Genomic DNA, 26,597 nt, shown 5'->3' with positions numbered 1-26,597 from the left:
ACTAGCCTGGCTTCCCACGAAGGGCCACTAAAGGTGAGCTCTTCCCTCTCCCCCTTCATACCTGAGCTCAAGAGAACTGCACCCCTGCCCAGCACCACCCCTAACATCACCCCTGCCCTAACACCACCCCTGCCCTAACACCACCCCTCAAGTGCTGCAGCAGGAATTGGACCCTGAGTGGGCTCAGCATCCCCCCAGCACTGACCTGGCCCACAGCTCCCTCCCTCTGTGTGCAGCCCCACATGCCATCACCTTCCGTATCCCCTGTGGCTCCCTGAGCCCTGCACACCCAGGGATACAGCTCAACACATCCCCCAAACTCCACTTTCCCTGTGCTTTTTGCCACACTTACACCTAAGACAGGTCACAGCCTGAGCAGAGGTTTTATAAACCTTTGCAAAATGAGGCTTTGGCTTGAAAACCCCCAAATCAAAGCTGGGCAGGACTCAGGTCCCTCTCAGAATCACTGGGGGCACAGAGGTGGGGTGGGAGCACCCTGGGAAGCAGGAGGTGTCTCAGGGGGTACTCACTGCGGCACCCCAAGGGGTTGGGGTTGGCCAGCTGGGTGAACCCTGGTTTGCAGAGGTGGCAGCGATCCCCCTGCACGTTCTCCTTGCAGACACAGCGCCCTGTCACCGGGTCACAGGCAGAGCCTGGCACGGTGCCATCGGGGTCACACTCACAGGCTGGAAATGGGGAGGAAACATCACAGCTGAGGGGTGGCAGGGGACTGGGGAGGGGGCCGTGGGGGGCTAGAGGGTGTAACTGTGCACTCACGCAGACAGGCTTCAGGGTGGGCGAGATCCTGCTGCTGGTTGCGAAAATAGTTGGTTTTGCAGCGCTCACAGTTGATGCCCTCAGTGTTGTGCTGGCAGTCGTCACACACTCCCCCGCTGGCCCCTCCAGTGGCCCGGTACAGCTCGGGGTCGAAGTGGCACGAGGCCGAGTGACCATTGCAGTTGCATCCTAAAAAAACCCCAAGGAGTTGGAGCTGTCCCCCTGCAAACCCCTCCGGCAGCGGCAGCTGCGGCACTAGAGGGTGCCCGAGGCTCCTGTGTGACACGGTGACACCCGTTCCACCGCCCCAGCATCAGTGGCACCAGTCAGACAGCCCTGCCGAGCACTGGTGCAGCCCGTGAGTGGCATCGCCCGGAGCAAAGCCCGCTATGCCAACGCGCCAGGGGCATCCCTGTTACCATCCAGCCACACCAAGCATCCCAGGAAAAGGTCTCAGAGCTCACTCCCGCTCACGGCTGGGGAGGATTTAGAGGAGGGGAAGGCAGGGAACATACTCTGGCACTCGTGGGGGTCGTGGTCCTCGGCGGGTGCCCAGGGCCGGGCGTTGTAGAGGTCGGCGCAGCGCTCGCAGTGGGCACCGGCCGTGTTGTGCTGGCACACGCAGTGCCCGTGGACCTGCTGCAGAGACACTGGGTCACCCCTCCTGGCTGGCAGTGGCTCAGCTCAGAGCCCTCATCCTCCTGGCCTGCTCCTGCCCCCATTCCCTGTGCAGGGATGAATCTCCAGCACCCGGGACAGGCTGTTCCCCGCTTGCTCCCACCACCCCTGCCACCCACCTGAGGGCAACCCAACTGTAATATGGGGACAAGAAAATCCCACAACAGCCAACAACCTCGCACTGGCAAATCCTCCTGGGCATGCAGGAGCCTGCTGAAACCATCTGTGTGTCCCCCACCCTGCTGAGTGCTGGCAGGAGCAATTCCCCCCAGAGCCAGACTTCCCACTGACACTGAGCTTTGTCTCTCCTTAAAAAGCCCCTCTGCCTTCTCCCTGACACAAAACGGGGTTACACGAGGGTAGCACAGGCTGCTGTCTCACAGCCATCACCCCTCTGCTTCAAGGCAATGTTGGGCACTGTTTCCCTCAATTATGAGCATTGAAAAGCCTCCCATGCCCCATTTCTGGTCGTGCCAGCCAAGGTCTCCCAAGGAGCATTCTGGGCACGTAGTGGAGCCTGATGCCATGGAGCTTGTGTTCAGGCTCTTGGCTCTTCCCGAGGCTCACCGTGGGGTGCTGGCCTCCAGAAGGGGCACACTGGTTGGCATGTCCATGGCAGAAGCAGCTCCCCAGCACCCTCATCTCTGTCACAGCATAGAAGGTGCTGGGGGAGTGGTACCCCTGGCGTGGGATGTGCTGCAGCTCCGTGAAGTTGATCCGCAGGTTGGTGAACCTCCCCAGCTCTGTTGGGGACCAGGGACAGGGGTGAGGGGGCAGCAGGTACCCGGGTACCTGCAGGCACCCAGGAGCTGCAGAAGAACTTTGCAACTCGTGTGGAGGGCTTGGAGCAAGCCAAGGGGGCATTTGCCATCAGCAAAGGCCAAATGCTGCTCCGTGGTACCCCAGAGGCACCAAGACAGCAGCTCAGGGTCCTGCTGCCCTGGGGTTACCCCAGCTCAGTCTTTCCACCAGCTGCAGGGAGAACCACAAGGTGCCTCATTCCCCTCTCCCTTTCCCAGATATGAAAGAGGAAGGTCACTCACTCTCGACAGCCTGGCTGTAGGAGGTGCTGATGGTAGATGCAAGGTCTTGGACACTGAATGTCACCTTGGAAGGAAAAAAAAAAAGGTTAAAAAGCAGGAAACTCGAGGTGCTCTCTGCTCATGGTCCAAGCAGTGTATGCTCTGGACCTGCCTCTGCACAGCATCACTGAAAACAGGGAAAAGACTTCAGAGCTGCAGAGGTTTTTGCAGGAAGACCAACACAACACCTCTCCTGCCACGAAGCAGCAAAGGCTTTCCTGCCAAACAAGCAGGAATCTTCCCAAGGACTCCCCTCAGCAGTGCTGGATGGCCATGGGCTCCATCCCTCAGGTGTAAAACACTTCCAGGCCAGCACGTGTCCCTGCAGTGTTGCCCAGTCCTCCCACCCCAAACCCAGGGCCACAGAACCCCCCACACCCTACCTTGCCCCCATGCATGGGGTGCCCCTGCAGGGGCTGGCACCGAGTGTCCTGCCAGCTCTCAGGGGAGCCCCGGGGCACGTGGGGGAAGGCGGTGGCACAGTCAGAGGCCAGGTACTGGTACACCTGCCAGGTCCTGCCCAGGTCGGTGGAGCGCTCGATCAGCATCGCCGCGGGAAGTGGAGACTGCAGGGCAGGGAGAGGGGCACAGCTGTCACAGGCACACCACAGCCAGCTCCTGCCCTGGCAGTGCCTGCCCCTCCTCGTCCTCCCTCCAGGCTCAGGTCTCTGCAGGCTGCTGGATTAATCCCCTTCCCTGCAGGTTACCAGCAATTTTTGGGGTCCCCCCCACCACCCGGCCAGCCCTGCTGCAGCCACAGAGCACACACCTGCAAGGAGGCTTTCATGGGATGGGAGCCCACCACCCTGCTCTGCCCCTCCCAAAGGAATGGAATTCCCAGTTCTCATGTGAAAAACAGGGGGAAAAGGAGGGATGGGGACCTTGAGGTGCTTGCTATCGGGAGCCTGAAGGAAGCTCCAAGATCCCCGCGGTCCTAGGGAGCCAGCAGGGCCCATCCAGTGCCATCTGCTACCTCCTGGGGAGCAGAGTTGCCATGCACAGACCCAAACACACACCCTGAAGAGCAGCACGACGCTGCTCAGCTGGAAGGTCTGGTCCAGGTCCAGCTGCAGAGACACACGGTTGGCACCTGCGGGCACAGAGAGGCGGCTTCAGAGGGGCACAGGGGGGGATAAACCACTTTGCTGCCTGAGCCAACTCGGTGATTTCCTTCTTTCCTTCCCATCTGCTGAAGCCAACACCTTCTCCTCTTCCCCTCAAGCTGGTTGTTGCCCCAGGCACTCACCGTTCTGGGACTGCCACCAGCGCGCGTGTCCGGCCAAGGACAGGACATTGTCCACCCGGTGGCCGTTGTAGGTGTGTGACAAACGGGAGTCACACCTGCAGCATTTCATGCTCCACTGCAAGACAAAGGACAGGTGAGAGTGACCATCCCAGTTTGGCCAGTGGGAAAGACCTCGGAGATGAGGGGCCCAAGAGCAGCTCGGACCAGGAGCAAACGGCACCAGTGAAGGTGGTTTGTGGAGAGCTGAAGGGCTGCAGTCAGCAAGGCTGACAACACACAGGAATCAAATGCTCCCCTTCACACCTCCTTAAAAACCACAGCTTCTGGTTTTTTACGGGCTAAAAACTAAAACCAAAATGCTTTCGACTAAAACAGATTTTTGGCAAACCAGCAAAAATGCCTTTTTTTTTCCAAGCACTCCCTACCCCCATTTTCCACCATACCAACACTTGATAGAAAGTTCTTTTCAGCTTTTCAGGACCAGTTTGCCTTTTCCACACAGCCGAGGGAGCTGTTTGGCTGAACAGAAAGGCCTTTTCTCTCTGCTCCAAAAGCTCCAGGCGATGCTCGGCCCCCCCTGAGCTCTCCCCTGGGAGCAGAGTGGGAGCAAACAGCTCAGGGGGTGAAGAGTCAGGGGGTGGGAAGTCGAGTGGCTCAAAGTTCAGCCCTGCACTTGAGCAAGTAATTCAAGGAGCAAACAGAGATGTAGCACAGGCCACGTGGGGCCGGGAGAAAACGGTCCCCTGGGAGCAAACAAATCCTTCGGTTTTGACTAACCAAGCAACGCTCCTTGCAGCCACCACCACGGGGGTGATGGGTCCTGCAGCCACCACCACGGGGGTGATGGGTCCTGCAGCCACCACCACAGGGTGATGGGTCCCTGCAGCTCATGAGCAGGCTCAGGGAAGAGTAGAAAGCAGCAGGGAAGAGGTTGAGCGAGAGAGGAGGAGCAGGGAAGGTTTGGACACTGGCCAAGGGGAGAGGCAGGCACGGGGTGGGCGAGCAGGTTGGGTGAGGACCACCCTGAAATGGGAAGGAGACACCCAGGTGAAGCCAAGGTGGGGGAGGGCAGGTCCCAGGGGGATGGTGAATGAGCTGATGATGCCAGAGCCTGCAGCAGCATCCCATGGGGAACATCCAAAAGCACTGGGAGTGGAACAAACCACAGGGACTGCAGAGGCCACAGGGAGGGGAAAGCTCCTGCTCAAGGCATGGAAGGAGGTGCTCAGCATCTACAGCCTGGTGAAAAACAGGTTACCCAGAGAAGCTGTGCCTGCCTCATCCCTGGAAGTGTCCAAGGCCAGGTTGGACAGGGCTTGGAGCAACCTGGGCTAGTGGAAGGTGTCCCTGCCCATGGCAGGGGGTGGAATGAGATGAGTTTTAGGGTCCCTTCCAACCCAAACCATTCTATAGTTCTAAAATACCAGTGGCCTGAGCAGCAAAGCAGACTCCCAAATGGAGCAGTGGGACACACGTGTCACACTGACACATCCCAAAGCCTGAGGGACTGGGGAAGGTGGAGCACAGGGTTTGCCAGTGATGGCAGGAGCTGCTCTTGATGGCACAGGGTGGGACAGCTCAGAAAGGTCACCCTGGGAGGAAAGAGGGTCCAGGGCAGAGGAGCAGAGTGTGTCTGGCACAGCTGGCACAGGGGAGGCAATGAGACACCCTGCTGCAAGGGCTGGCAGTCACTGCAGTGGCACTAAGGTGACACCAGAGGCACAGGCACCTCTGGGACCCCAGTGATGGGATCAGCTTTCAGCGACTGAGCAGGGACATGGGGTGACAAGTGACAAATAGCACTTTAGAGCCACCTCTGGGCTAAAACCTCCCGTCTGATGCTTGAAACAAATGAGCCAATTCCAACCAAAATATGAAACAAAACGTGTTCTAGGGTAAGGAGGGGCCTGTGCCCACAAGGGCAGCTGGAGGTGGCACTGAGGGCCACAGCAGCATCAGGATTACTGATTTCCCCTCTAAAAATTGATTTATGGTTTACACCTATTGCCTTACTCCTGAAACAGGTTCAGCTAAGCCAGTCTCTTATTTTGACAAAAAAAGGACTTGACTTCTTAAGAACTTAATTTTTTTCCGCCATTTTAAATCTTATGGAACATTAATGACACATTTTGTCCAGAATCACGTTTTTGCTTGCACTCCCACAAAACTGGCCAAGGGGGAAGGTGGCCTTGGCCAGAAGGCACCGACTGGCACCACAGCAGCTGCAAAGCCACCCAGGGAGGTGGTTGGGCAGCAGGGACAGATGTGGGCTCACACCTTGGGCTGGTTTTAATTCCTAACAAAGCCCAGACCTGACTCTGCTCTGTCCCAAACCTGGGAACCTTTCCTCACCTGGGTGGATTATGAGGAGAGATCCTCACTTTAAACTGATCTGTTTCCACGCTATTTTCCCCAATCTTTACGTTCTCTGTTTATAAATGTCGCAGAACAGGAGCTGTAAAACCACAATATTTATAACAATATCGCAAAGTAAGCAAACAGAGAAACCAAAATATATCATCTTGCGATTTTCCTGGCTCTACCAACTCCTCCTGGCTCTGCTAGTGAGAATCACAAATAACTCAATCGGGTCCAGGCAGAAGAACTCATTTCAGAGAATGACTACCAGCAGCAAATTGTCAGGAGCTGCAGGAATTACCCACAGAAATAATCCACTGAACAATTGCCAGCAGTGATTAAACTTCCAGCCGTTTGTGACTGTGCTTAGCAAAGGGGAAAGGAAGGTTTTTTGCGAGGGGAAAGGTTCATCTCGGCTAAATTATTCATTAGGAGTGATTCGTGCATACTTATTGGATCGTTCACACAGCCACAGACTCGATGCTCTCTAGTAGCTACTCTGCAGCTGCAACCCCACTTAAAATGCTGTGCTAAGTAAAAATGAAGCTTAAACCGTGTTAGACAGACCCTCCCCGGGCAGCCTGGGGCTGGGCTGCCTGCAAAAATCTTCTTTTTTTTTTTCTTTTTCTCAGCTTTTTAAATCAGGCTAAAATTAACACTGGAAGCAAAATTCACTTCACGTCCCGGGAGCAAATTGTGAAAGCTCCGAATTGCACAACAGGAGGGTTTGCTCTTCCCAGCTGTGACTATGTGTCTCAAAGTTCCTCGGAACAGAGGGAATTATCAAAAATGACAGTCCAGGGCCGGGCTGAGGGGAGATTTACCAGGCACAGACCTTCCTCCAGCTCTCTCCTTTTTTTACCGGGCTCAGCAGAACCCTCGGAGCTGGGCCAGGAAGAGACAAGAGACAGAGAAGAGATCTGGATTTAAACCGGGCCACCAACCCTTGGGGCATCCCTGGCTCTCCAGCACATCCTCCCCTCCCTGCCAGGCAGAGGAGAACTGCTCTGTGTGTGAGGAGGTGTGGGATGGGGGCTGGAAAGGACATTAGGAAGGTAAAAGAGGTTGTAGTTCTGCATGGAAAGCACTGATAGCCCTCCGTGCCCCCAAGCTGCTCTTAAGAGTCACCAAAAATAGGGTGACACTGGAGTGGAGGTTCTGAGATGAAGGGAAATTCATTCCAGACCTGAATGACAACTCACAACACAGTCATTTCAGAAGGAAAGCGACAGTGTTGGGAATAAACAGACTCATGTCTTAGAAATAACAGAGAAGGGGAAAAAATCCACATAGAGCAACCAGCAGCTATTGTAAAAATGCCCATGTGTGACACACTTCTGCAGGGTTTTGCTGCTCTCCTCCTGCTCTGACCTTATGAATCAGCTCCTGAGCAGCCTCCCCTGCTCACATAGGCACTGAAACCTCAAACGATTTTAAGCTGATGGACTCTGACCAAAGTAATTTAAGGAGCTGCCATTTTAACACGAGTAGAGAGCCCTCGAAATAAAACCTCCTGGCAGAGGAGCACAACCCAAAATAAACCGAGCTTATTCATCAGCAAAAATAGGAAGCTGCTGCTCTCCAGTCATGAAACAGAGACCTTTCATAGCTGTGGAGACCTCGGTGGTCCCACATTTGACCCAGCTGCTTGTCAGGGAGTGAGAGCAGTGTGTCAGTGCTCCTGGCACAGCCTCCCAGAAGGGAGCCCTGTGTGCTCTTACACAACTGATATTCTATAGGGACAGTAAACCCTGTGCCAAGTCTATTTTGGGACAAGCTGGAAAGTGGTGGGAATTTATACATCTACAGAGAGATTAAAGGTTATTAAAAACCAGGGTGGGCAGCAACAGTAAGTTACCTGGGGAACAGAGGCACCTGCAAAGCCAAGTTATGTAATTCTCTATTCCAACCCATTTTCATGCCCTGTTAGCTGCAGGGCATGGATTGTGGAGCAGGGCTCATGCCTGTGAAGTAATCTATACATTTTCCATGGGAAAAGGCAGTAGAAGTTACCCACGGTTGTGTCATCATGGTTAAACATCCCAGTGAGTAACTGGGATTTGTAAACTGGACTGGGCTTCCATTTTGAAACACAGGTATGCCATAGAACCCCCTGAGTTGGAAGAGCCCCAAAAGGATCATCGAGTCCAACTCCTGGTCCTACACAGGACAGCCCAAAATCCCACCCTGTACCTGTGATTCTCTTAACCACGACGTTGATGTCACACCCTTGCTTGGCCTGCTGGAAATGACACTGAAAATGAGCTCCAGGGTTATGCTCAAAAGACAAACAGAGGGCTCTGCCCCCAGTTTGGTCTTACCAGTGACCTCAAATTCAGAGGCAACAGCAGAGATGGGGGAGAAGACACAAGCTGGCCCAACACCCCAGGTGTGGGGTGGAAGGAAATGGAGTTCATTCCTCTTGCTTTTAAAACAAGCCTGTTTTCCTCACCCTGTCTGTTCTCTCACCAGCAAACCCTGATGGAAAATCTGCCAGGATGACAGCCTGCAAAGCCCAAAGTGCACCAGTTTATCCCACACCCTGCAGGCCTTGCTGGGGTCCTGCTGTCTCCCAGCACGTGTGTTGGTTTGCAGTCATGTGGTAAAAATAAAAAGGAGACAGAGAAGGGAGGAGGGAAAAAAACAATGGAAAATAGGCTTTTTCTTCTGCACATCCACTGCAGGTAGGGACATATCCCTGCAGCAAAAAGCAGGGTGTGTCTGAATGCCTGAATGAGATAAGCACTGAGCAGCAACACATGGTTGCTGTATCACCTTCAACTGGTCAGGAACAAAAATTATTCAGGGCAAACCCTGGACTTGAGGAGGAAAAACCCCCAAAGTAGAAGCCCTGCTTTGGTCACGTCCTCTCACAGTTATTTCATGATTTTGTGGATGCATTTTTCCATGTAAAAAGCTTGAGCTTGACTGATGATGTGGGTCTGGAAAGAAAGTGAGCTGGGAGGCACAGCTTTGCAGCCTCCTTCTGCCCGGTTCCAACATGCCAAGGGCCTGCTGGAGCACCCAGGAAGCTTTGGCTGGGCACCCAGCTCCCTGACTGACTCATGCAGGTGGGCAAAGCAGATGGAACCGTCAGACAGCAGCAGCACAGCAGGCAGAAGCATCAGTCTGGCACTTACTCTCCCTCACAGACACTGGAAGGGAGTATTTTTGGAAGCAGCCAAGCAGGAGCTGGTGCTGAGGCACCAGGGATGCTGCAGCCCAGCCCTGCCAGGCAGATGTGACCATCCACCAGCACAGACACCCCCTCTGCTGTGCCAGGAGCTCCAGCAAGCTCACATCTCCCTCCTCCTGACTCGTGTAGGATCAGGCTCCTCTGGCACCTCTCAATTCCCACCTGGATGACTCCATGTCACCACGACACAAGGGGTGATAAAGATGATTTCCCATCCTTCACATCCACCAAATGCCCATGAAGAGCAGGTGAGAGAAGGCTGAAAACCCTAGTCTTTATGCCAACAGTTTTTAACATCCAAAGTCTCCCAGGGCTGGGGTGTGAGGACCCACACAGTTGTCACACACCCCCCTCTCCACTGTAGGATGCAACACAAGCACAGGGACACCCAGCTCTGCTCCTCTCCTGCCTGTTGTCTGGGAAAAGATTTCACAGGGACCTGCAGGGGGTTTGGGGTGCTCTTCTAAACTAATAAAACAACCAGAAAAATCTGTAGCTGTGAATATGTCTAAGCAAAAGCGTTGCATGAGCCTGGAGGAAAGAAACACTCTCCCTGCAGAGAAATGCTGATCTTTGCTGGGTGTGAACATGGCATGGCACAGGTCCCACTGCTTCCAGCAGCAGAGCAAGGAGTCACAGGCAGGCACAGCCCTCAGGCTGTCACTTGGAATGGCCAGGCCAGGCAAGGGGACTTGGGATTTGATATTCCATGTGAGAGCCACAGTGTGCCTTCCCTGGGCTGGAGGCAGCCAGTGGGAGCTACTCTGCACTGCCATCACAGTGCTATGCAGATGTTTGTATTTACATCTCTATAATATGAATATTTACATACATATTATATCTTTGCAAAGAAAGAGATGTGTTAATTGAGCCTTGAACCACACCCCAGTCCACCAGAGTGTTTCCAGAAAATCTTTGCATCAGTCTTTCCCATCGAGTCTTTCCTCTCCGACTCCAAATCCAGGCTTGCTTCTTTTCCTGTTTTATTTTCAGTTTCCCTCCTGCTTTCCCTTTCCCTGCTGGCTCCACCAGCCATTTCCCAAGCACTCAGTGATTTCCAGGCCATGCCATTGGCCTGCCTGGTTTCCACCCCCCACCACTTCCCTGACCCCCAGTGCAGTCCCCTGTGCTATAAATGGCAATGCTGAGTGTCCCTCCTGGATTTCACTAGACTGAGCCTCCAGCCAAGGAGTGGAGCAATCAGGAGTGCAAAGTATAAAGGTTAGAGGGATCTGGAGCTGGAGCAGACAATGGAGCAGAGGCTGAAGTCGATAAATGACCCACCAGAGTTGCAAAAGAGGACCCTGGGGCCAGCAGACAGGCAGCACTGACCAGCTGGCACCAGGGAGAGCAACCCCTCATCCCATGCCCTCTGCTAGGATTGCAAAACCACCTCCAGATTTGCACCTATTTGGCAAAAAAAAAACCCCAAAAAACCAAGAACAAGGCTTGTGACCAAAAAAGAGTCACAAGAGTCTATAAATTAAATGTTTTATGGGACAGGAATAGGAAAATTGGGTTCAGGGGATTAAGTTTTGCTTAAATTAGGGAAGGAGAGGAAGGGTGGGAAAAATTAGGAAAGGCTGAATCCATGGGGATTTCTGCCACTGAGTTAAGTGCTGGTCTAATCAAAACTCCATTGGCCATTACAGTTGCAGAACAGGAATCAGGGAATTTTCTAGGAGTAACTCTGCATCTTTCATTTCAGTAAAGGAAAGGATCCCATGTATGTAAGGAAGCAAAGACCTCATTCCCAAAGCCAGAACTGGAGAATCCAACTCAATTTATCAATGTTAATTGTTCCATGTCCCTCTTAACCCTGGTTCTTGTAAGGCAAGGGACAAGAAATATGAAAAGTGGATAGTTTAGGGATTTGTAGACTAGAAGGGACTGCAGTAAACTTGCTGCCTGCCCTCCTCCACAGCCCCACCGTGAGCCCTCACTCACTAATTCTGCACCCAAAGGATCATTTCTGCTCCAGGAACACCAGAGACATCAGAGAGGTGTCCAATCTCCACTTCAAAGATTACAAATGATGCAGATGATCACAACTGATGCTCTTCAGAGTGATCTCTCAAGGTCAGGCAAAGGGAACAACCAGCCCACTCCAGCTGGTATTAGGATGACCAGAGCAATCAAGGGGTTTCCAACACTTGCTTCCCACAGTACAAGCCCCCCAAGTCCCCTCCCTCTTCAAGTAAAAGTCACTGTCAAAAGTCAGTGTTAAGTGGAGATTTCAGAGGCACATTTATGGAGTTTTCCTCATCTATAAATAGAGATTGGGAAGCAGAAGACAATTAAGTCAAAGCAGAAACTGTTGATTCCTTTTCCCCCTCCACGGGCCACAGCAGCCATGGGAAGCAGCAGGGGTTTGCTTGGGAGGGGAACAAACAGCCCTGATCCCTGGGAGCAGCAAAACAGCTCCAAAAAAAGCTTGGAGTGGGAGCCTGGCTGGAGGAAATGCCTGACTGTGACTGTCAGCCTGGAAAAGGACCTGCCAGAGGAGAGGTGCTGCAGCCAGCCCAGCATCCCGCAGGATGTGATGCTCACACCCCTCTGGGCCAGGGAGCTGCCTCCTCCCTGAGCTCACAGAGGAGTGGAAAGCTCTCCAGCCCAGAGAACACCACTGGCTCCACCACAGATCCACTTACTGCCACATCTTGGCCTTCAGTTTGAAGGGGAATTAAAACCAGAGGAAGGCTGACTCACTCGAGCTGGATTTCACTGCCGAAAACAGCCTCGCTGGAGGGGGACCATTTGCTTTCCTCTGCAGCATCTCCTCCAAGACCCTTTCTGCCTGTCCTGCACTGAACTCCCTCCCTTTGGAGCTCCTCCCCCAGCAGTTATGGAGTTAACAGCAGCAGAGAAAGTCTTTAGGAAGTGCTCACACCAGGCACATCACCCCTGCAGTTTTCAGCTCTGTGCTCGGGCAGATTTATCCTTAAACTCCCCCTCTGATTTGGTGGCAGCTTTGGGGAATCTGCAGCTGCCTGAAGCCTCATCCCCCCCCCAGCACGACCTCCTGCCCCCACACAAGCAGCATGATTGAAAACAGTTGTTCAGTCCAGCAGCTTTTCCAAGTCTTTGGGAAAGACCTGAAACGTTCCCGGTTTTGACAAGTGAAATACGAGTTTAGCTTATAACTAAAACATCCAGAGATAGGAGAGTTTGGGATATTTTGGATGCAAAAGCTTCTGTTTTAAATCCAATGCTTTGTGGCAGAGCTTTGCTGCCCTTTTCCTGACTTGTCCTTCCTGGCCAACTTCTCTTCTCATCCATGGGGATGGTAGAGAAGGGCTCGAGGGGACACTGCAGTGCAAAGACCCAGCATGGTTGGGGAGGGGACAAATCATAAAATCCCAGAACAATCTGGCTTGGAAGAGACCTCAAAGCTCATCTCATTCCAACCCTCTGCCACAGGGACACTTTCCCCTAGCCCAGGTTTCTCAGAGCCCCATCCTGGGTCAAACCCATCCCTGCGAAGGGGCAGGAGGGCTGGGAGGGGTGAAGGCATTGGCAGCCCTGCAGGAGGGCTGGGATGGGTGAAGGCATTGGCAGCCCTGCAGGAGGTTTGGGGCCGTGCAGGGAGGAGGTGAGGGGGTGGGGGTACCTCTCCATGGGGTGTGCAGTAGGTCTCAGGCCTGCTGAGGCCGCAGGTGGAGGAGGCTCTCAGGTGGTGGGCTCGTCCCAGCAGCAGGTCTCCAGAGGGGGGGTAGCAGGCTCCCTGGGAACAGGCTTGCTGTGCATCCAGCAGCTGTGGGGCAGCTGGGACAGCAGGAAAACAGGATTAGGGGCTGTGTCAGGGTGGCACACAGAAAACAATCTGCTGTTTCCTACAACAGAGCAACAAAGTCGTGCTTGGGACAACCTACCCCAGGCATCTGCTGATGAGAATGAAGGTATTTTGCCTCTGAACTATCTTTATTTTTAATTTGAAAAAGGCATTTTCAAAGTGTTTTGTACCAGCAGTTCTCTCTCACACTCTTCTTTGCCCTGACCCAGAGTTTGGGCTGCTCAGTGCCCTCACTGCCCATCATCCTGCCCAGCCCTGGTTGGTGTCCCCTGTTCATGTAGCCAGTCTGGCAGCTCAGCCTTTAGCCAAAAACCAGCACTGTTATCAAACCCCAGTCTCCTGCTGCTGCCACCACACTGCTACTGATACAAAGCTTACATTAGCAGTGTTTCCATTTAGTCAGCTTGCCCCATGTCCTTTCAATAACACTGCATGGTGAGCCTTACCCAGCAGGACAAATAATGCCCATGGCCAAGGCTGGCAGCGAGACTCCATTGGGCCACGGACACACCTAGGGAAGAATTCACAGTGTGAGTGAAAATGAGCAGAAAATGCCAGTCAAAAGCTCAGCCCACATCCTTCACCTTCCTGCTCGGTTTACAGGAAGATGATTTTAATTGATCCACACAGAATAACGTGGGTGAAAAATCGAGAATCGTGAAGAGGAAAGTCAGATTGTGTTAGTTTATAAGGTACAAAGAACAACAGTTTCTCATCCAGCTCATGAAGAGCACACAGGATTCTCCCAAAGTCTGTCAGAGATTCCCCTCTTCCCCAGAAGCTATCTTTGGATCTTTATGTTACTGCTGAGGTGAACCACAGGTACCAGCAGGCTCCTTGCTCTCAGCAGTGATTCCTGACTGCCCAGCTCCCCAGGGACAGGGAGAAGCCCCAGCCCCCGGCACCACAATCCACAATAACCAGGGATCGGTGCCGATGCCGGGTGGGAAGGCACAGTTGGAAGGGATGCTCCAAGGAGTGTGCACACACACTCATCCCCCATACAGCCCCCAGCCACCCCATCCCAGGGTGCACTGTCTGTTCCTCAGCCCCACCTTTTGCCTGCGTTTCCAGAATCAACTCCGGGTCAAAACTCATCACGAGACGGCTCAAAGTCCCATTTTATGAAACGAAGAAACCCATAAAAACCAACCGAGAGTAAGTATCTCCCACAGAGCCCGGGCAAGGAAGAGCTGCCAGCACACCCCCAAGAGCCAGAAACCTCACCTGCCCTCTTCCCTGGGGGAGCAGGAGCGCTGTCCCTGTCCCCGCGGTGTCCCCGGCTCGCAGGGAGGGTTCCCTCGCCCGGCAGCCGCTCCGCAACCACAGGAGCCCTCTGAGCCCCGGCTCCCTCCTCCCTGGCTTTTAACAGGCAGCTGCCTCACCTGGGCCAGAAGGTGCCCGTGGGTGCAGCGATGATAAAGGCAGTGATTCAGGGATCCCCAGACATCCCCACCCTGTTACCGCACAACTCCCGGGACGGGCACAGCTCACTCCTGGGGAGGGTGAGGGCAGCCTGGACCAGCTGCTCTGCGGGCAAGCAGCGAGTGAGAGCCCATCCATAACCCACCTTAGCTCCCCCGGGGCTGGCGTGGACCAAATCAGCCTGAAAACAGCTCCCTCCAGAGCTGCTGCTCGGCTCCCATCGGGGGATTCCCTGGAATGTTCACCCGCCCTCTCGGGCAGGTTTATTGTGTTTTGCTTCACAGTGACAGGGCAGTGCCACCACCAGCACCTCGACTTGATCATTTAAAGCCCAACTCGGCACGTCCACGTGAGTTATAATCACACTGTGTGTCCACATATCAGACTTCCAGCCCAAAGGCGACCTGGGCTGCACAGGCAGAGCCCCCCCTCCTGCCTGCAGCATCAGAATTCCTCAAGACACAAAATCACCCAAGAGGAGCTCCAGGGTTGTCTGCTAAACACAATCCTGTGGGCTCACCGGCTGTGAAAAGAGTCATTTTTAAAGAACCAAGGTTCTTGTCTGAGCTCCAGCCCCATGCCTAGCTGATGAGGAGCCCTTCTCCCCTGCTTCAGACCTAATTCAGTTATCTTACATTCACCACCTTTCAGTGGTCTCTGATGCTTTACATGACTATTAAAGGAAACAGTTTCATAACTTTATTTTCTTTTACTGTGGCAGCAGAGTAATAAACCTTTAAGTAGTATGTTTAAACTAAAAAGTGTTCTGCGAAGGCAACTCAGCAGCCTCCACATCTCAACACCCCCATCCATTGCCCCCTGCGCCACTCACACACTACATTTCACCTAAACTGCGGGTTTTCAGCCTCAAAAAGAGGCATGGAGACTTTTCCACTGTCTTTACTGAAATAACCCCAAAATCACGACCTCTCCCGTGCTGGTCAGGGGCTCAGCAGCTCGCTCCAGATCCCTCCTCCAGTTCCTCTGCCGTTTGTGCCACCTACCTCCCCATCCCCGTGCTGAGCGACACAGGCACGTGCAAGCTGAGGACTGGAAGCTCAGAGAAAGGGGATACACAGAGCTGGGGGAAAAAAAAAATGCTGTCCCTCAGGCTACGGTGTGTGAAAGCCGGGCTCGGGTTCCTCCTGGCTGAGGTGTGCCCAGCCTGGGCGTGCCCGCCCCGCCCCAGCTCCTGCTCAGCAATGCGGTAACACCACATTCCTCCTCCGGCAGCCTCCTCCCCAGCTCAGCTGGCGGCAAAAAGGAAGCGAGAAGGAGCGCTGGGATGTTTTTAAAAGCGGGATGGAGAGGGGGGGATGTGCCACGAGGTGCCCGCGCGGGTCCTGAGCGCTGGGTCTGTCGGACCCCTCAGTGGAGCCTCGTGTGGTAAAAGTGCTCCCACCGACCCCAGAAATCCCGTCAAACTTCCTCCTCCAGTGGACTGACTGTCAGGGAAGGCAAAGGAGAGGAAGGTCTGACCAGTCTGGGTTTCTGCAAGGCTGCTGGTGATGCTGGATGTGGCCAAACACCCTCTGCAGGTTGCCCATTCTGCCTGGTTTAAAGCCGTGCCCTAAAGCACTGGCAGTCAACCAGGAGGCTGAAGTCTTGGAAAGACTGTAAATCCCACCTATTGATCCCTCCAGAGCCAGCAAAGCTCAGCATTAATATGTTCTGAAAATGTGATGCTCCACCCCATATTAGTGAAAAGCTCAGGACGTTGCAATTCTGTCACATCAAGAAGGGTAGGACTGGAAAACACTACCCAGGCCACAAGCTGTTTGACTAAACTACCCAAAATACCTTGATGTGTCCTTTCCTCCTTCCCCTAGACTTGCCAAAGCAAGGTTAAACCTGGAATTTCAGGCCCTACAAGTTCAAACAAGAACAAAAAGCAATTATGGGTTGAGTAGTGCAGATCAATAAAAGCAGGAAAGGAAAAAATCAGCTGTGAACAGGTTGGTGCTCAGGGATAGCATGGCTTGGGCAGGGGGTCCCTGCCAGCCCTGTGTCCCTGATGGGACAGGATGAGGCTGGAATGCTGCTCCAGGCTGTTCTCTGTCTATGTTACCATGGACAGTGTTGTCCTGAGTACCAGGGAGTGAATGCACATCAAGGCAGTGGAGCTGGATGGATACAGAGGAGAGGAGGGTAAAACTGCACCACAAAAAATGAAAGGATTGGAACAGTCTGGGATCAGTGGGAGGAACAAGAGAGATGCTCACAGGACTCCCAGTGCTTCCTCAGTTCAGCCTGTGCTAACCTGTGATGAGCTGTGTCAGAGCCCACAGACCTCCGAGGGCTGGGCCAGACATTCCCTGGAAAACAAATAATATCATCTCCTGCAGGAAACCATGCTCTGAGTCATGGGACATACCCTGCCCAGACGTGGTGTTAGGGGTCACTACTCTGCAGGAAGCACCTTCTCCAGGACAAGATCACCACCAGCTCCTGAGGAGCTCCTGCTCCCCACCTCAGTCCCGGAGCTGCTGCCTCCTCGTGCCCTGCACTGTTCATGTGAGAGGGATAATCCAAGCTCCTGCTCTGTGGGGCACGTGTGTGACCTGCCAAGCAGGTTCTCTATCCCTTCCCAGCTCATCAGAGGCAGAAAAGCTCCACCTCAGGTCATCCTGTGCCCATGCAGTGGGCTGGCAGGGACACGCTTTACAGGACACAGCCCGTGCCACACTGGCAGCAATCAAGGTTTTAAGTTTCAAGTGGAAAAAAGTCCCAGCATCAGGTACAGAAATGCATCACAGCCAGCTGTTTGAAAGCTAATCTCCCTCTAAAAACGTGTGGGGGTGCAGAACAGCCCTGCCAGCTGGGGACACGAGTGTCACCCGGTGTCACAAAGTCACACCCTGCAGTAACACCAGGCTAACACCTGCCCAGCCTCTGCTCTTAGAATTAGGGTCCTCAGCTGGCCAGGCAGCCCGAGCCCTGCTGCCTGAGCAGGCACATTCCCAACACTTTCCAGGCCTCAGGGATGGAGCAGGGGGAGCTGTGGGGGAGGAAGGAACTGTGGGCTCACCATCCCCTGCAGCTCCCCGGGTGCTGCACCCAGGGTGACCTCAGGACCAAACACCCAGGTGGTGGCAGCCAAGGTGCAAAAGGATGTGACTCCTGCATGAGTAGCTTTGTTTTCCTTCCTGCCATCTGACATCCAGATTAAAGGCACGTGACTACTCCCTTGGGAGCTTTTCCAAGGACATCATCCCAGATCAGCAGCTTTTGATTCAGCTGCTGAGGTGTGATACCAGTTAGTCAGCACTGACCGGTCTGGAATCATCATATTTGATTAGTTTTTAACTTCTCTCTCTCTCTGGAGTTCAGAGGAACACAAAAGAAGCTGAAAATCAGAGGCAGAGCACTGCATAAAGAACGCTTAATCCCTTGAAATGCAAAACCTCCATTAAGGAAAAAAGATGGATTGAGGATGGATTTATAGTTCAAGCATAAAAAAACTGAACAGCACTTAATGCTGCTGGTACATTTTTCATTAAAGGATTAACAAATGCCTGAAACACAAGTCCTGACAGCACATTCAAATGGAAAAAATCAGGGAGAAAGATGATTTGCTTGGTGATGCTGAGCAGAATCTTGGCACAGGGCAGGGCAGACTCCAAAGTCCCAGTCCCCTCCAGGCTCTGACTTCCCAGAGCTGGGATGAAACCTCACATCATTAGAGCAGGTACAGCCTGTCTGTGTCCTGTCAGGTGCCTGCAAACCTTCGTGGGAAAAACCTGGAATGGGGTACAGGACCTGGAGCCAGAAGCACTGAAGCTGCACGGGAAGAGGGAAACCTGGGAAGCTTTTTCCAAGGGTAAGAAATGCTCTTCCGTGTTGTAACTTTTTGGCAACTCTCTCAATTGCAAGACTACTGATATCAGCAATAAAACAGGTTTTTCTTTACCTAGATTTTTTTATTTCCCACCTTAATTAAAACCTGACCAGGAAACAACCTCCTCATTCCAGCACAGATGATTTAAAGCACCGACTTTACTAATTACCATGATTTCTTTTAAAAGCGTCTCAGGAATTTCTAATGAAATTCCAATTCAACCCTACACCTGCTCTGAAAGCAAATAAAACTTTGAACCCAAACCCAACTGACCTACTTTAGGTTTAAATTCAAATAACCCTGGGAGCTGGTTCCAAAGGGCAGAGGCCCTTTGACCCGTCCTGCTGCTGCCTCTCTTTGCAGCCCTGGGGGCAGCCCTGCCATGGAATCAGAATGTCCTCAGCTGGAAGGAACCCACAAGGGAGCCAGTCCAACTCCTGGTCCTGCACAGACACCCCAAAATCCCACCCTGTCACTGGGAGCATTGTCTAAACACCCCTTGAGCTCTGGCAGCCTTGGGGCTGTGCCCACTGCCCTGGGGAGCCTGTTCAGTGCCCAAACACACTCTGGGGGAAGAATCTTTTCCCAATATCCAACCTAAACCCCTCCTGACATAGCTCCAGCCCCTCCCTGGGGTTCTGTCCCTGGTCACAGAGAGCAGAGATTGGAGCTGCCCCTCTGAGGAAGCTGCAGCCCCCAGTGAGGTCTGACCTCCATCTCCTCTCCAGGATGAACCCAGAGAAAGTCATTACCACCCCATGAAGATCCTCACACCAACCACATCACAAACTCTTCAACATTCTATTACAATTAATATTTTTCACTGTGCAAATCTGGGAGCAAATCAAGTGTAAGTGTACAAGTGTGAAACCTAAGGAAGACCCTGACTTGGGCTCACAGAAGGGGTCAGCTCTTCCTGGCACAGCAGCACAGGGCCTGCTAGATGCTGCCTGCAGCCAGCCAGATGCTGGAGGGCAGCTGATCTGGGCAAGGCAGTCACCCCAAACCCCAGGAAAGGCAGGACCAGCTCTCCTGAAGGAGCTCACACAACGCTCAGGATTTGCCCCTAAATTGGATTTTCCTTTTCTCCCCACCAGCTCATTCCCGCAGCCAGTGGAGTTCCACGTGCCCTGACTCGTGCTGGGTCAGCACAAGATGCCTCATGGAGCTGGAGGATCTGTGGCCCCCACCCCCTGGCACAGCCCTCCCCGGGCACACAGTGACACGGTGCAGAGCTGGCAGGGCCAGGGGCTGGGCTGCCTGCCCGCTTTCCACCAGGAGCTTGATAAAACTATCCTTGCAGGGGGAGGACATCGTTATTTTTGTCATGTCCCCGTTTTCTAAACGGGAAAATATTCCACTAGGAAAGCATGCAGCTCCCCTCTGGGGGATTTTGGAGCAAACAGTGGAAAGAAGGGGGCTCTGTATCCCTGCTGCCAGCCCTCAGCACAGCAACCCTGCCCCCCCCCTGCGACATCAGCCTCGGGAAGTTTAAACTAATGGCTCATTTAGGAGCCTCTGTTAAGCCGTGGATCCTCCTTAACACCGCAAGTGTGACAGAAGTGAAGGACACGCTGTTTTCTGCTCCTGGTTGCCACTTGTTGCTCCCCCCCAGCTGCTGGAATTAAAACAAGGCACTCGCTGTGCACGGGGTTCGACTCGCTGGAATTCAAACAAGGGCCTCGCTGTGCACAGGGTCTGACCTGCTCAGGTAAAACACGGTGTTTTGTCCCACCTTTGCTCCCCTCCCTGGTTGGTGCATCAGCCCCTCGTCCCAGACCACCCTGTGGAGCTGGGGCTCGTCACAGCCAAGGTCCAGCAGTGCCTGACCCTTGCCCACACGCAGACATGTGGAAGATGAAGCAACACACCTTTCCACCTCAGCTGTGCTCCCACCAAGACCACTGAGATGCCACTGTCGTTTTGGGAGATGACACCAGGAGGCAAAGGTCAGCTCAGCATTTTAAGTTCCCCTCCATGACTCTGCAAAACCCCAGAGTCACCCCGGGCTGGTGAGAAGGGACCTCCCATGGCCATTGAGACCAGGGTGTCCCTTGGGGTGGACTAGGTCAGGGTGGGCCCCTGGCTCAGAAGTCTTGCACAAAAGCACTCTGCTAACGATGCTTGAATGTCTTCCCCCCAGGTAGATAATATTAGGTGAAGAAAAATAAAATTTGGATTCACAATTCGGGTTGAGACAAGAGACCAGGCTGGCTGGAAGAGCACCTGGGTGCAAAACCACGTGGCAGCATCGGGCACCAAGCACCAGAATCCCTGTGGCTGTTCCTCTGTGACATCTCCAGGGCAGCTCAGTCCTGCAGACAGCACAGCAGAGCAGGTCCCCACGGTGCCCAGGTCACCAGGGCTGAGCCACGGGGCCATGTCCCACCCCACACCCCGCACCCCACACCGACCTGCCTGCCCTCTGCCCGTCACAGCCCGTGGGGAGGCTCCTCTCTGCCCACACACCAAGCAGGCACACAGTGCTTCAGTACAGTGGGAACTGCCAGGGCAAGGAAACCAAAATTTTGTCATTTTATTCATTTTTAATAAGGACAGATCCTTAATCAGGCTTGCTGGGCTTTGGGGTTTCCTTTTTCTTTTTACATCCCTCTTTCTCTCTCGAGTGTTTCAGGGCGGCAACGCCTACAGCACATTTGTGCCTGGGGGTGTCAACCACCCTGCAGATCCCTTGGAGCTTCATATGGGGATGTTCTGGCAGCAGGGGCTGGCCCCTTTCCCTTCCAGCACCTCCCAGCCCCTCTCCTGGCAGATCTCCTGCCCTCTGAGCCCCCAACACGCACCCGCAGCGTGCCCGGCGCCTGCCGTGCCCCTGCCCTGCACTGGCAGCTGCTCGTGGCCACAGCGCCAGCACAGAGCTCTGTGACAGCCAAGGGACACTGTCCTGTGTCCCTGAAACAGGAGCTGAGCCACCTGAAACCTCTCCAGAGCTGGGAATGCTCCCTGCTCCTCTCCTCCTGCACGTCCACCCCCAGCCAGGGCAGAGCTGTCGGTGCTCCCGTTCCCCAGGAGCATCACCGAGATTATCCCAGTGAGAAACGAGCCATGCCAGGAGGGGACTTAAATTTGGGCTGCTGCAGGCAGAGACACCCAGATGACACAGCACAGCATCACCTGCACCCTCCAGAGCAATTCCAAAGCAGCTTTTCCCGGGCTGGTGGCTCCGGATGAGCTCGGAGGTGCAAAGCCGGCGAGCGGAGCTGGGCTGTGAAGCATCATCTCCCCGAGCCCTCACACACCTCAGCCTCCCCTGTCCAGCAACATTTGGGTCAAGCCTCAGGTGCTTACCCTGCTTTGGAAATTCAGGCAGAGCCCTTCCTCCAGATGACGTTAAACTCGTGCAGTTCTCCCAGCCACAAAGCCTGGTTTAAGTTGCGATTAAACCCGACAACCTCCCTGTGCAGACTCTCCTAAATAAGATTGGGAACAGCTAAAATTAGTCTAATTTAGTTTAGTCATTAATCCTTTTATCCACACTTGATCCAATTTAAATGTCCACACCACGAGCTTGCACAGAGTTCAGTTGCCGAAATTTAAAACGAAATTGAATTAAATATTGTTTAATTAGATCAGCACAATCTGAGTGCTGCTCTAAGAGGTGTTTGCCACAGATGATTATCAGCTACTTGGTTAATGCTCCAAGTTATCCTGAGCTCTGTGCTCTCCTGACAGCTCAAGCTCTCAGTACTTCAGGATTGCATGGACATCTCCATTGGTATTTAATGAATTTAAAAATACCCTTCCCAGCCCTCAGGTTGGAAAAGAGGCTTTCAAACACAAGGTTCGGGAGGCAAATAAAACCCTGCCTGGAAAAAAAGGAAAAAAAGCAAACAAAAAACCTTTTTTAGGTGAAATGTCACGATTCCAACACTTCCCACTGACCTTTGTTTCTGGGACTGGGACAGCCCAGACACTGGAGTTGAACAGGGCCAGGGCAGCTCTCACCTCTCATCTCTTGGAGCTGGGAGGAGACAGCACATCTTACCCCCCAAAAAGCCAGTGGGGAGAACAGTAACCTTGAACTTTCCCTGTCTAATTGCTGTGCCCTCCAGCTATCTTCTCTGCAATGGCCATTTTTCTAAGCTTTGCAGAAGAGAAAAAAACCCACAGCCCGAATGCAGGAATCAGCTGCAACCTTGGCTGCCAAGTTGGCAGGGGAGATAAGGACCTTTTATTTAAAGAAAAAAAAAAAACCCAGACGCTGAGGAGGGAAAGACGAGTCTTTAGCAACTTTTACAGCCAGTCTTGCAATGCAATTTCCTAAGCACATTCAAAACTTGTAAAAAAAACCCAAGTTTTCACCGGCAGTGTTTCCTCAGAGCTCTCTGCTCGCCGTGGGGGCGGGGGAAGCCTCCAGCCTCCCTCGGACGTGCGGGATGTGAGGAGCCAGGGCTGACTCACTGCTCCACACATACCCACGGCACAGCTCAGCAAAGAGGGAAAGGAAAGGGGAAAACCACCAAAACTGAAGGACCACGTCCCTTTTCGAGGCGGGTCAGCACCGCCCACACCCCCACGGGCAGGGGACCGAGGGCTGTGTGGAGCACCAAAGCCTGGGGAAGTGGGGAGGAAGGCAGCTTGATCCTCACCCAGTTTGGAATTGTGACCCCAACACAGGCCAGACTTCAGGCTGGTTTTCATTGTAGAATCAGAGAACAGTTTGGGCTGGAAGGAACCCTAAAGATCACCTAGTCCAACCCTCAGGAGCCACTTTAGTTGTTTTAGGGCAGAATTGGGGTGATATCACCCTGTAAGGAAAGTGTTCAAATCCTCCAGCAAAAGGCATCTGGCTAAATAACACACCTTCCAGCAATTCCCATCTTCCTCAGAGCTCTATTCTGCCCCTTTCTCAAGCTCAAGAGACAAACCAGTGCTCAGCCTCAGCCGTGGCACCAGTGATGCTGCAGGGGCAGGAAGGGGAAACACGGCACCAGCCACTCACATCACGAGTTATTCCCGTCACAGAGAGGTTTCCTCAGCGTGGGCTGAGATAAAACCCAGCTCAGAGTTATCAAACCCACGTTCCCTGTGCCACAGGCCCTCTTTTCCACTCCCTGGTTTGAGGACAAGCCCCCCTTTGGCTCCAGCTTGCTTTGGGGGCTGCCTGCCCACCCTTTGAGGGTTTACAAACACCCCCCAGGAGGTGCAGCCTCCTTTAGAGCATCCTTTGAAAGGCTCCCTCCGAGCTTTCCCTCTTTCCACATACACCAACTCCTCCCTAAAATTCCTGCTATCACATCAGCTCATATTTTAATTTCTATGTCCTGTCCTGGCAGAGCAATTCTCATCATCTCAGCCAGAAATCTGTCCAGTGTCCACCATCTGCTCTGTGAAATCAGAAGCTGTAAATCCCAACAAATTCTTGTGGCTTTAGCAACTCCCTAAGGGCAGCAGCTGCTGAGATGTGCATGGAATAGATATGATTCCTCCAGGCAGAGCAGCACCTGAGCACGGATGGAGCCTGCAGAGGGAGCAGATGATGATGGTGGTGATGCAACGTGCTGGGAGGGATTGATGCAACACTGCTGGCAGCAGTCCAGGGAAGCAGTGTGACAGCACGGCCTCCTGCTTCTCCCCAGAATGGAAACAGCCCCGGCCTCCAGCTGAATCACAAGGAGTGACACAACAGAGTGCCACAGAGCTCCAGCAGCAAGTGTAAGAAAAGTGAAAAACAGGGGTTTAACAGGCTGATGTAACTTTTACTAACTCAGAAAATTCCAATTGTTGCTATTTCCAAGAAATAAGGTGCTGCCACACACTGCAGCCATCACCTGCTGATGGCTGTCTCTGCCAGGAACCACCTCTAGAAACCTTTAAGAAACACCTTCACACCTTGGCCTGGGTAACACCTTTGCTCTCCTTCACTATGGCATTTTTTAACCCATTTCACCCCAAGAAAAAAGAGCAAGGCAGGGATATCCACTGTGCTGAATTGACTGTGCACAGACCCAAGCCCCAGATCCAAACCCTGCCATATTTTAGGAGCTCAGGACACAGATCCTCTCTCACTCACTCCCATGTACCAGCTCAATAAAGTTTCTATTATCATATTAAATATTTCTTGCAGAAGCAGCTATGGAGTTGCACAGCAAGTGAGACAACAGAAACAGATACCTCGTGCTGGAATTGGACTTTGGGATAATTATTTTTTGAGGGGAGGGAGGAGGAACATCAACGAGTTTTGTGAAAGAAAAAAGGAGGAACAGAAGGAGGAATAGAGGGAGAAATAGAGGGAGATAGGGAGATAGAGAGGGAGATAGAGAGGGAGAAAAGAAGAAGGAAAAATAGAAGGACAGGGTAAAAAGAAGAAAAAAATAGAAGAAGATAAAAAGAAAAAAAATAGAAGGAGAAGGTAAGAAAAAGGAAAAATAGAAGGAGAAGTAAAAGAAGTAAAATAGAAGAAGGTAGAGAGAAAAAATAGAAGGAGAAGGTAAAAAGAAGAAAAATAGAAGAAGGTAAAAAGAAAAAAAGGAGAAGGTAAAAAGAAAAAATATAAGGAGAAGGTAAAAAGAAAAAAACAGGAGAAGGTAAAAAAGAAAAAGTAGAAAGAGAAGGTAAGAAGAAGAAAAAACAGAAGGAGAAGATAAAAAGAAGAAAAATAGAAAAAGGTAGAAAGAAGAAATAGAAAGAGCAGGTAAAAAGAACGAAAAATAGAAGACAGAAAGAAAAAATAAAAGGAGAAGGTAAAAAGAAAAAAATGAAGGAGAAGGTAAAAAGAAGAAATTACAGAAGGTAAAAAAATAGGAGATGGTAAAAGTAAGAAAAAATAGAAGAAATTTAAAAAAAAAAAAAAAGAAAAAGGAGGAAAAAATAAACAAATAAAAACAAATAAATGAGGCAAAGTAAGAACTAGGGGAAAAAAAAAAAAAAAGAAAAAAAAAAACCAGAAGAAGAGTATTTTTCCCCCGTCTGGCCGGATTAAGGGCAGGAGCTGCCAAGCGGCAGGGGGGGTTGGCCCGCACTCGGGGCACGGTGCCCGCCCCGCCCGGCCCCGCCCGCCCCAACGGGCCATCATAAGGCGGCGGGGCGGCGGGTGCGGGCAGGGCAGCAGCTGCCGAGCGGAGCGGCCCCCGCAGCTCAGAACAACCCAGAACAGCCCGGCCCCGCAGCCAAAAACCAGCGCAGCGCTCCCCACCCTCATCCTGGCCCCGCACAGCAGCACCGCCGCCTCTGGGTAAGGGGGAGCGGTGAGATGCCAGGGGGAGTGGGATGCCACCGGGAGTGGGATGCCAGGGGGAATGGGATGCCGCGGGGAATGGGATGCCGGGGGGAATGGGATGCCACCGGGAGTGGGATGCGGGGTTGCCGTGATCCACCTGGATCTCCCATCTCAGGGGCTGCCCTGCCGGGCAGTGCCACCAGCACCGCGGGCACGCCGGGGATGCGTTTTCCTGCAGCGAACCCTCAGCAAAAATCCCAAATTCCCCGCTGAAAGCAGCGCTGGGGGGTCTGCGGGGAGCTCGGGCTCTGGCGCCGCAGCAGCTGGATTTAACTAATGTCCTTCTCTCTTCTCTTGCAGAACCGACATCTAAACCCGCTGCAAAAAAAAAAACAAACAAAAAAAAAAACAAAAAAACACCCGCAGAAATGGAAACCATGCACGAGCTGATCCCCTTCGCCAAGGAAATGCTGAGCCAGAAGCCCAACAGGAAGATGGTCAAGCTGTACATGCTGGGCAGCGTGCTGGCCTTCTTCGGGGTGGTCATCGGGCTGGTGGAGACGGTGTGCAGCCCCTTCAGCTCCGAGGGCAGGCTAGAGGAGGAGGAGGAGGAAGAGAAGAAGAAGAAGAAACCTGCCGCGACGCGAGGGCAAAGGCTCCCCCAGAAACGGGAGGATTTGCTCCTGGACAAGGGCAAGACGCCGGGGGCGGTGCAGAGAGCCCTGGTGACCAGGCTGCACGCCTCGTAGGGACCCGCCGAGCTGCCTGCTGAGCAACCGAGCACGGAGACTCTGCTGCCCCGGCCTCCCTGGTGGTGGTTCCAGCACGAAGAGAGAGAGAGAGAAGGCTTGGCTGAAGGAGACTTGAGAGGAGAGAAGGGTTTTATTTGCTGCTGTGCAGCAGTGGGGGAAAAAATACCTTTTGTTGGTATAAACCTGTGCCAAGATGCACAGCATGGTTTCTTATTTTTATTACAGATGCATTTTACACCCTTTTGCAAGATCAATAAATATTTTATATGGTA

At 52.9% G+C, this 26,597-nt stretch overlaps 2 protein-coding genes across 2 annotated transcripts in view; one reads left to right on the top strand and one right to left on the bottom strand.

Annotated features, from left to right (window-relative positions):
* Positions 1-22,146, bottom strand: part of LAMB3 (laminin subunit beta 3) — a 33,409-nt gene extending 11,263 nt beyond the window's left edge. The window contains 11 exon segments of the mRNA XM_029962523.1: positions 531-686; positions 778-966; positions 1,293-1,413; positions 2,023-2,198; positions 2,499-2,562; positions 2,921-3,103; positions 3,554-3,627; positions 3,784-3,898; positions 12,948-13,102; positions 13,577-13,641; positions 21,703-22,146. Of these exon segments, the coding sequence (XP_029818383.1) occupies positions 531-686; positions 778-966; positions 1,293-1,413; positions 2,023-2,198; positions 2,499-2,562; positions 2,921-3,103; positions 3,554-3,627; positions 3,784-3,898; positions 12,948-13,102; positions 13,577-13,625 (1,282 nt within the window). The 5' untranslated portion in view covers positions 13,626-13,641; positions 21,703-22,146.
* Positions 22,147-25,485: 3,339 nt separating this feature from the next.
* G0S2 (G0/G1 switch 2) lies at positions 25,486-26,597 on the top strand. The gene is made up of 2 exons (XM_018079651.1): positions 25,486-25,588; positions 25,934-26,597. Exon 2 carries the CDS (start codon positions 26,002-26,004, stop codon positions 26,320-26,322), a length of 321 nt encoding a protein of 106 aa, XP_017935140.1. The 5' UTR covers positions 25,486-25,588; positions 25,934-26,001; the 3' UTR covers positions 26,323-26,597.

Source organism: Manacus vitellinus, unplaced genomic scaffold, assembly GCF_001715985.3.
Source record: "Manacus vitellinus isolate BGI_N305 unplaced genomic scaffold, ASM171598v3 scaffold_47_pilon, whole genome shotgun sequence".
Classification (NCBI taxonomy): Eukaryota; Metazoa; Chordata; class Aves; order Passeriformes; family Pipridae; genus Manacus; species Manacus vitellinus.
Note: the sequence above shows the minus strand (reverse complement) of the source record. Positions and strands in the feature narration are given on the sequence as shown.

Excerpts from the sequence above, each read along its gene's own strand:
- G0S2 (XM_018079651.1), top strand. The coding sequence starts at position 26,002 with ATGGAAACCATGCACGAGCTGATCCCCTTCGCCAAGGAAATGCTGAGC.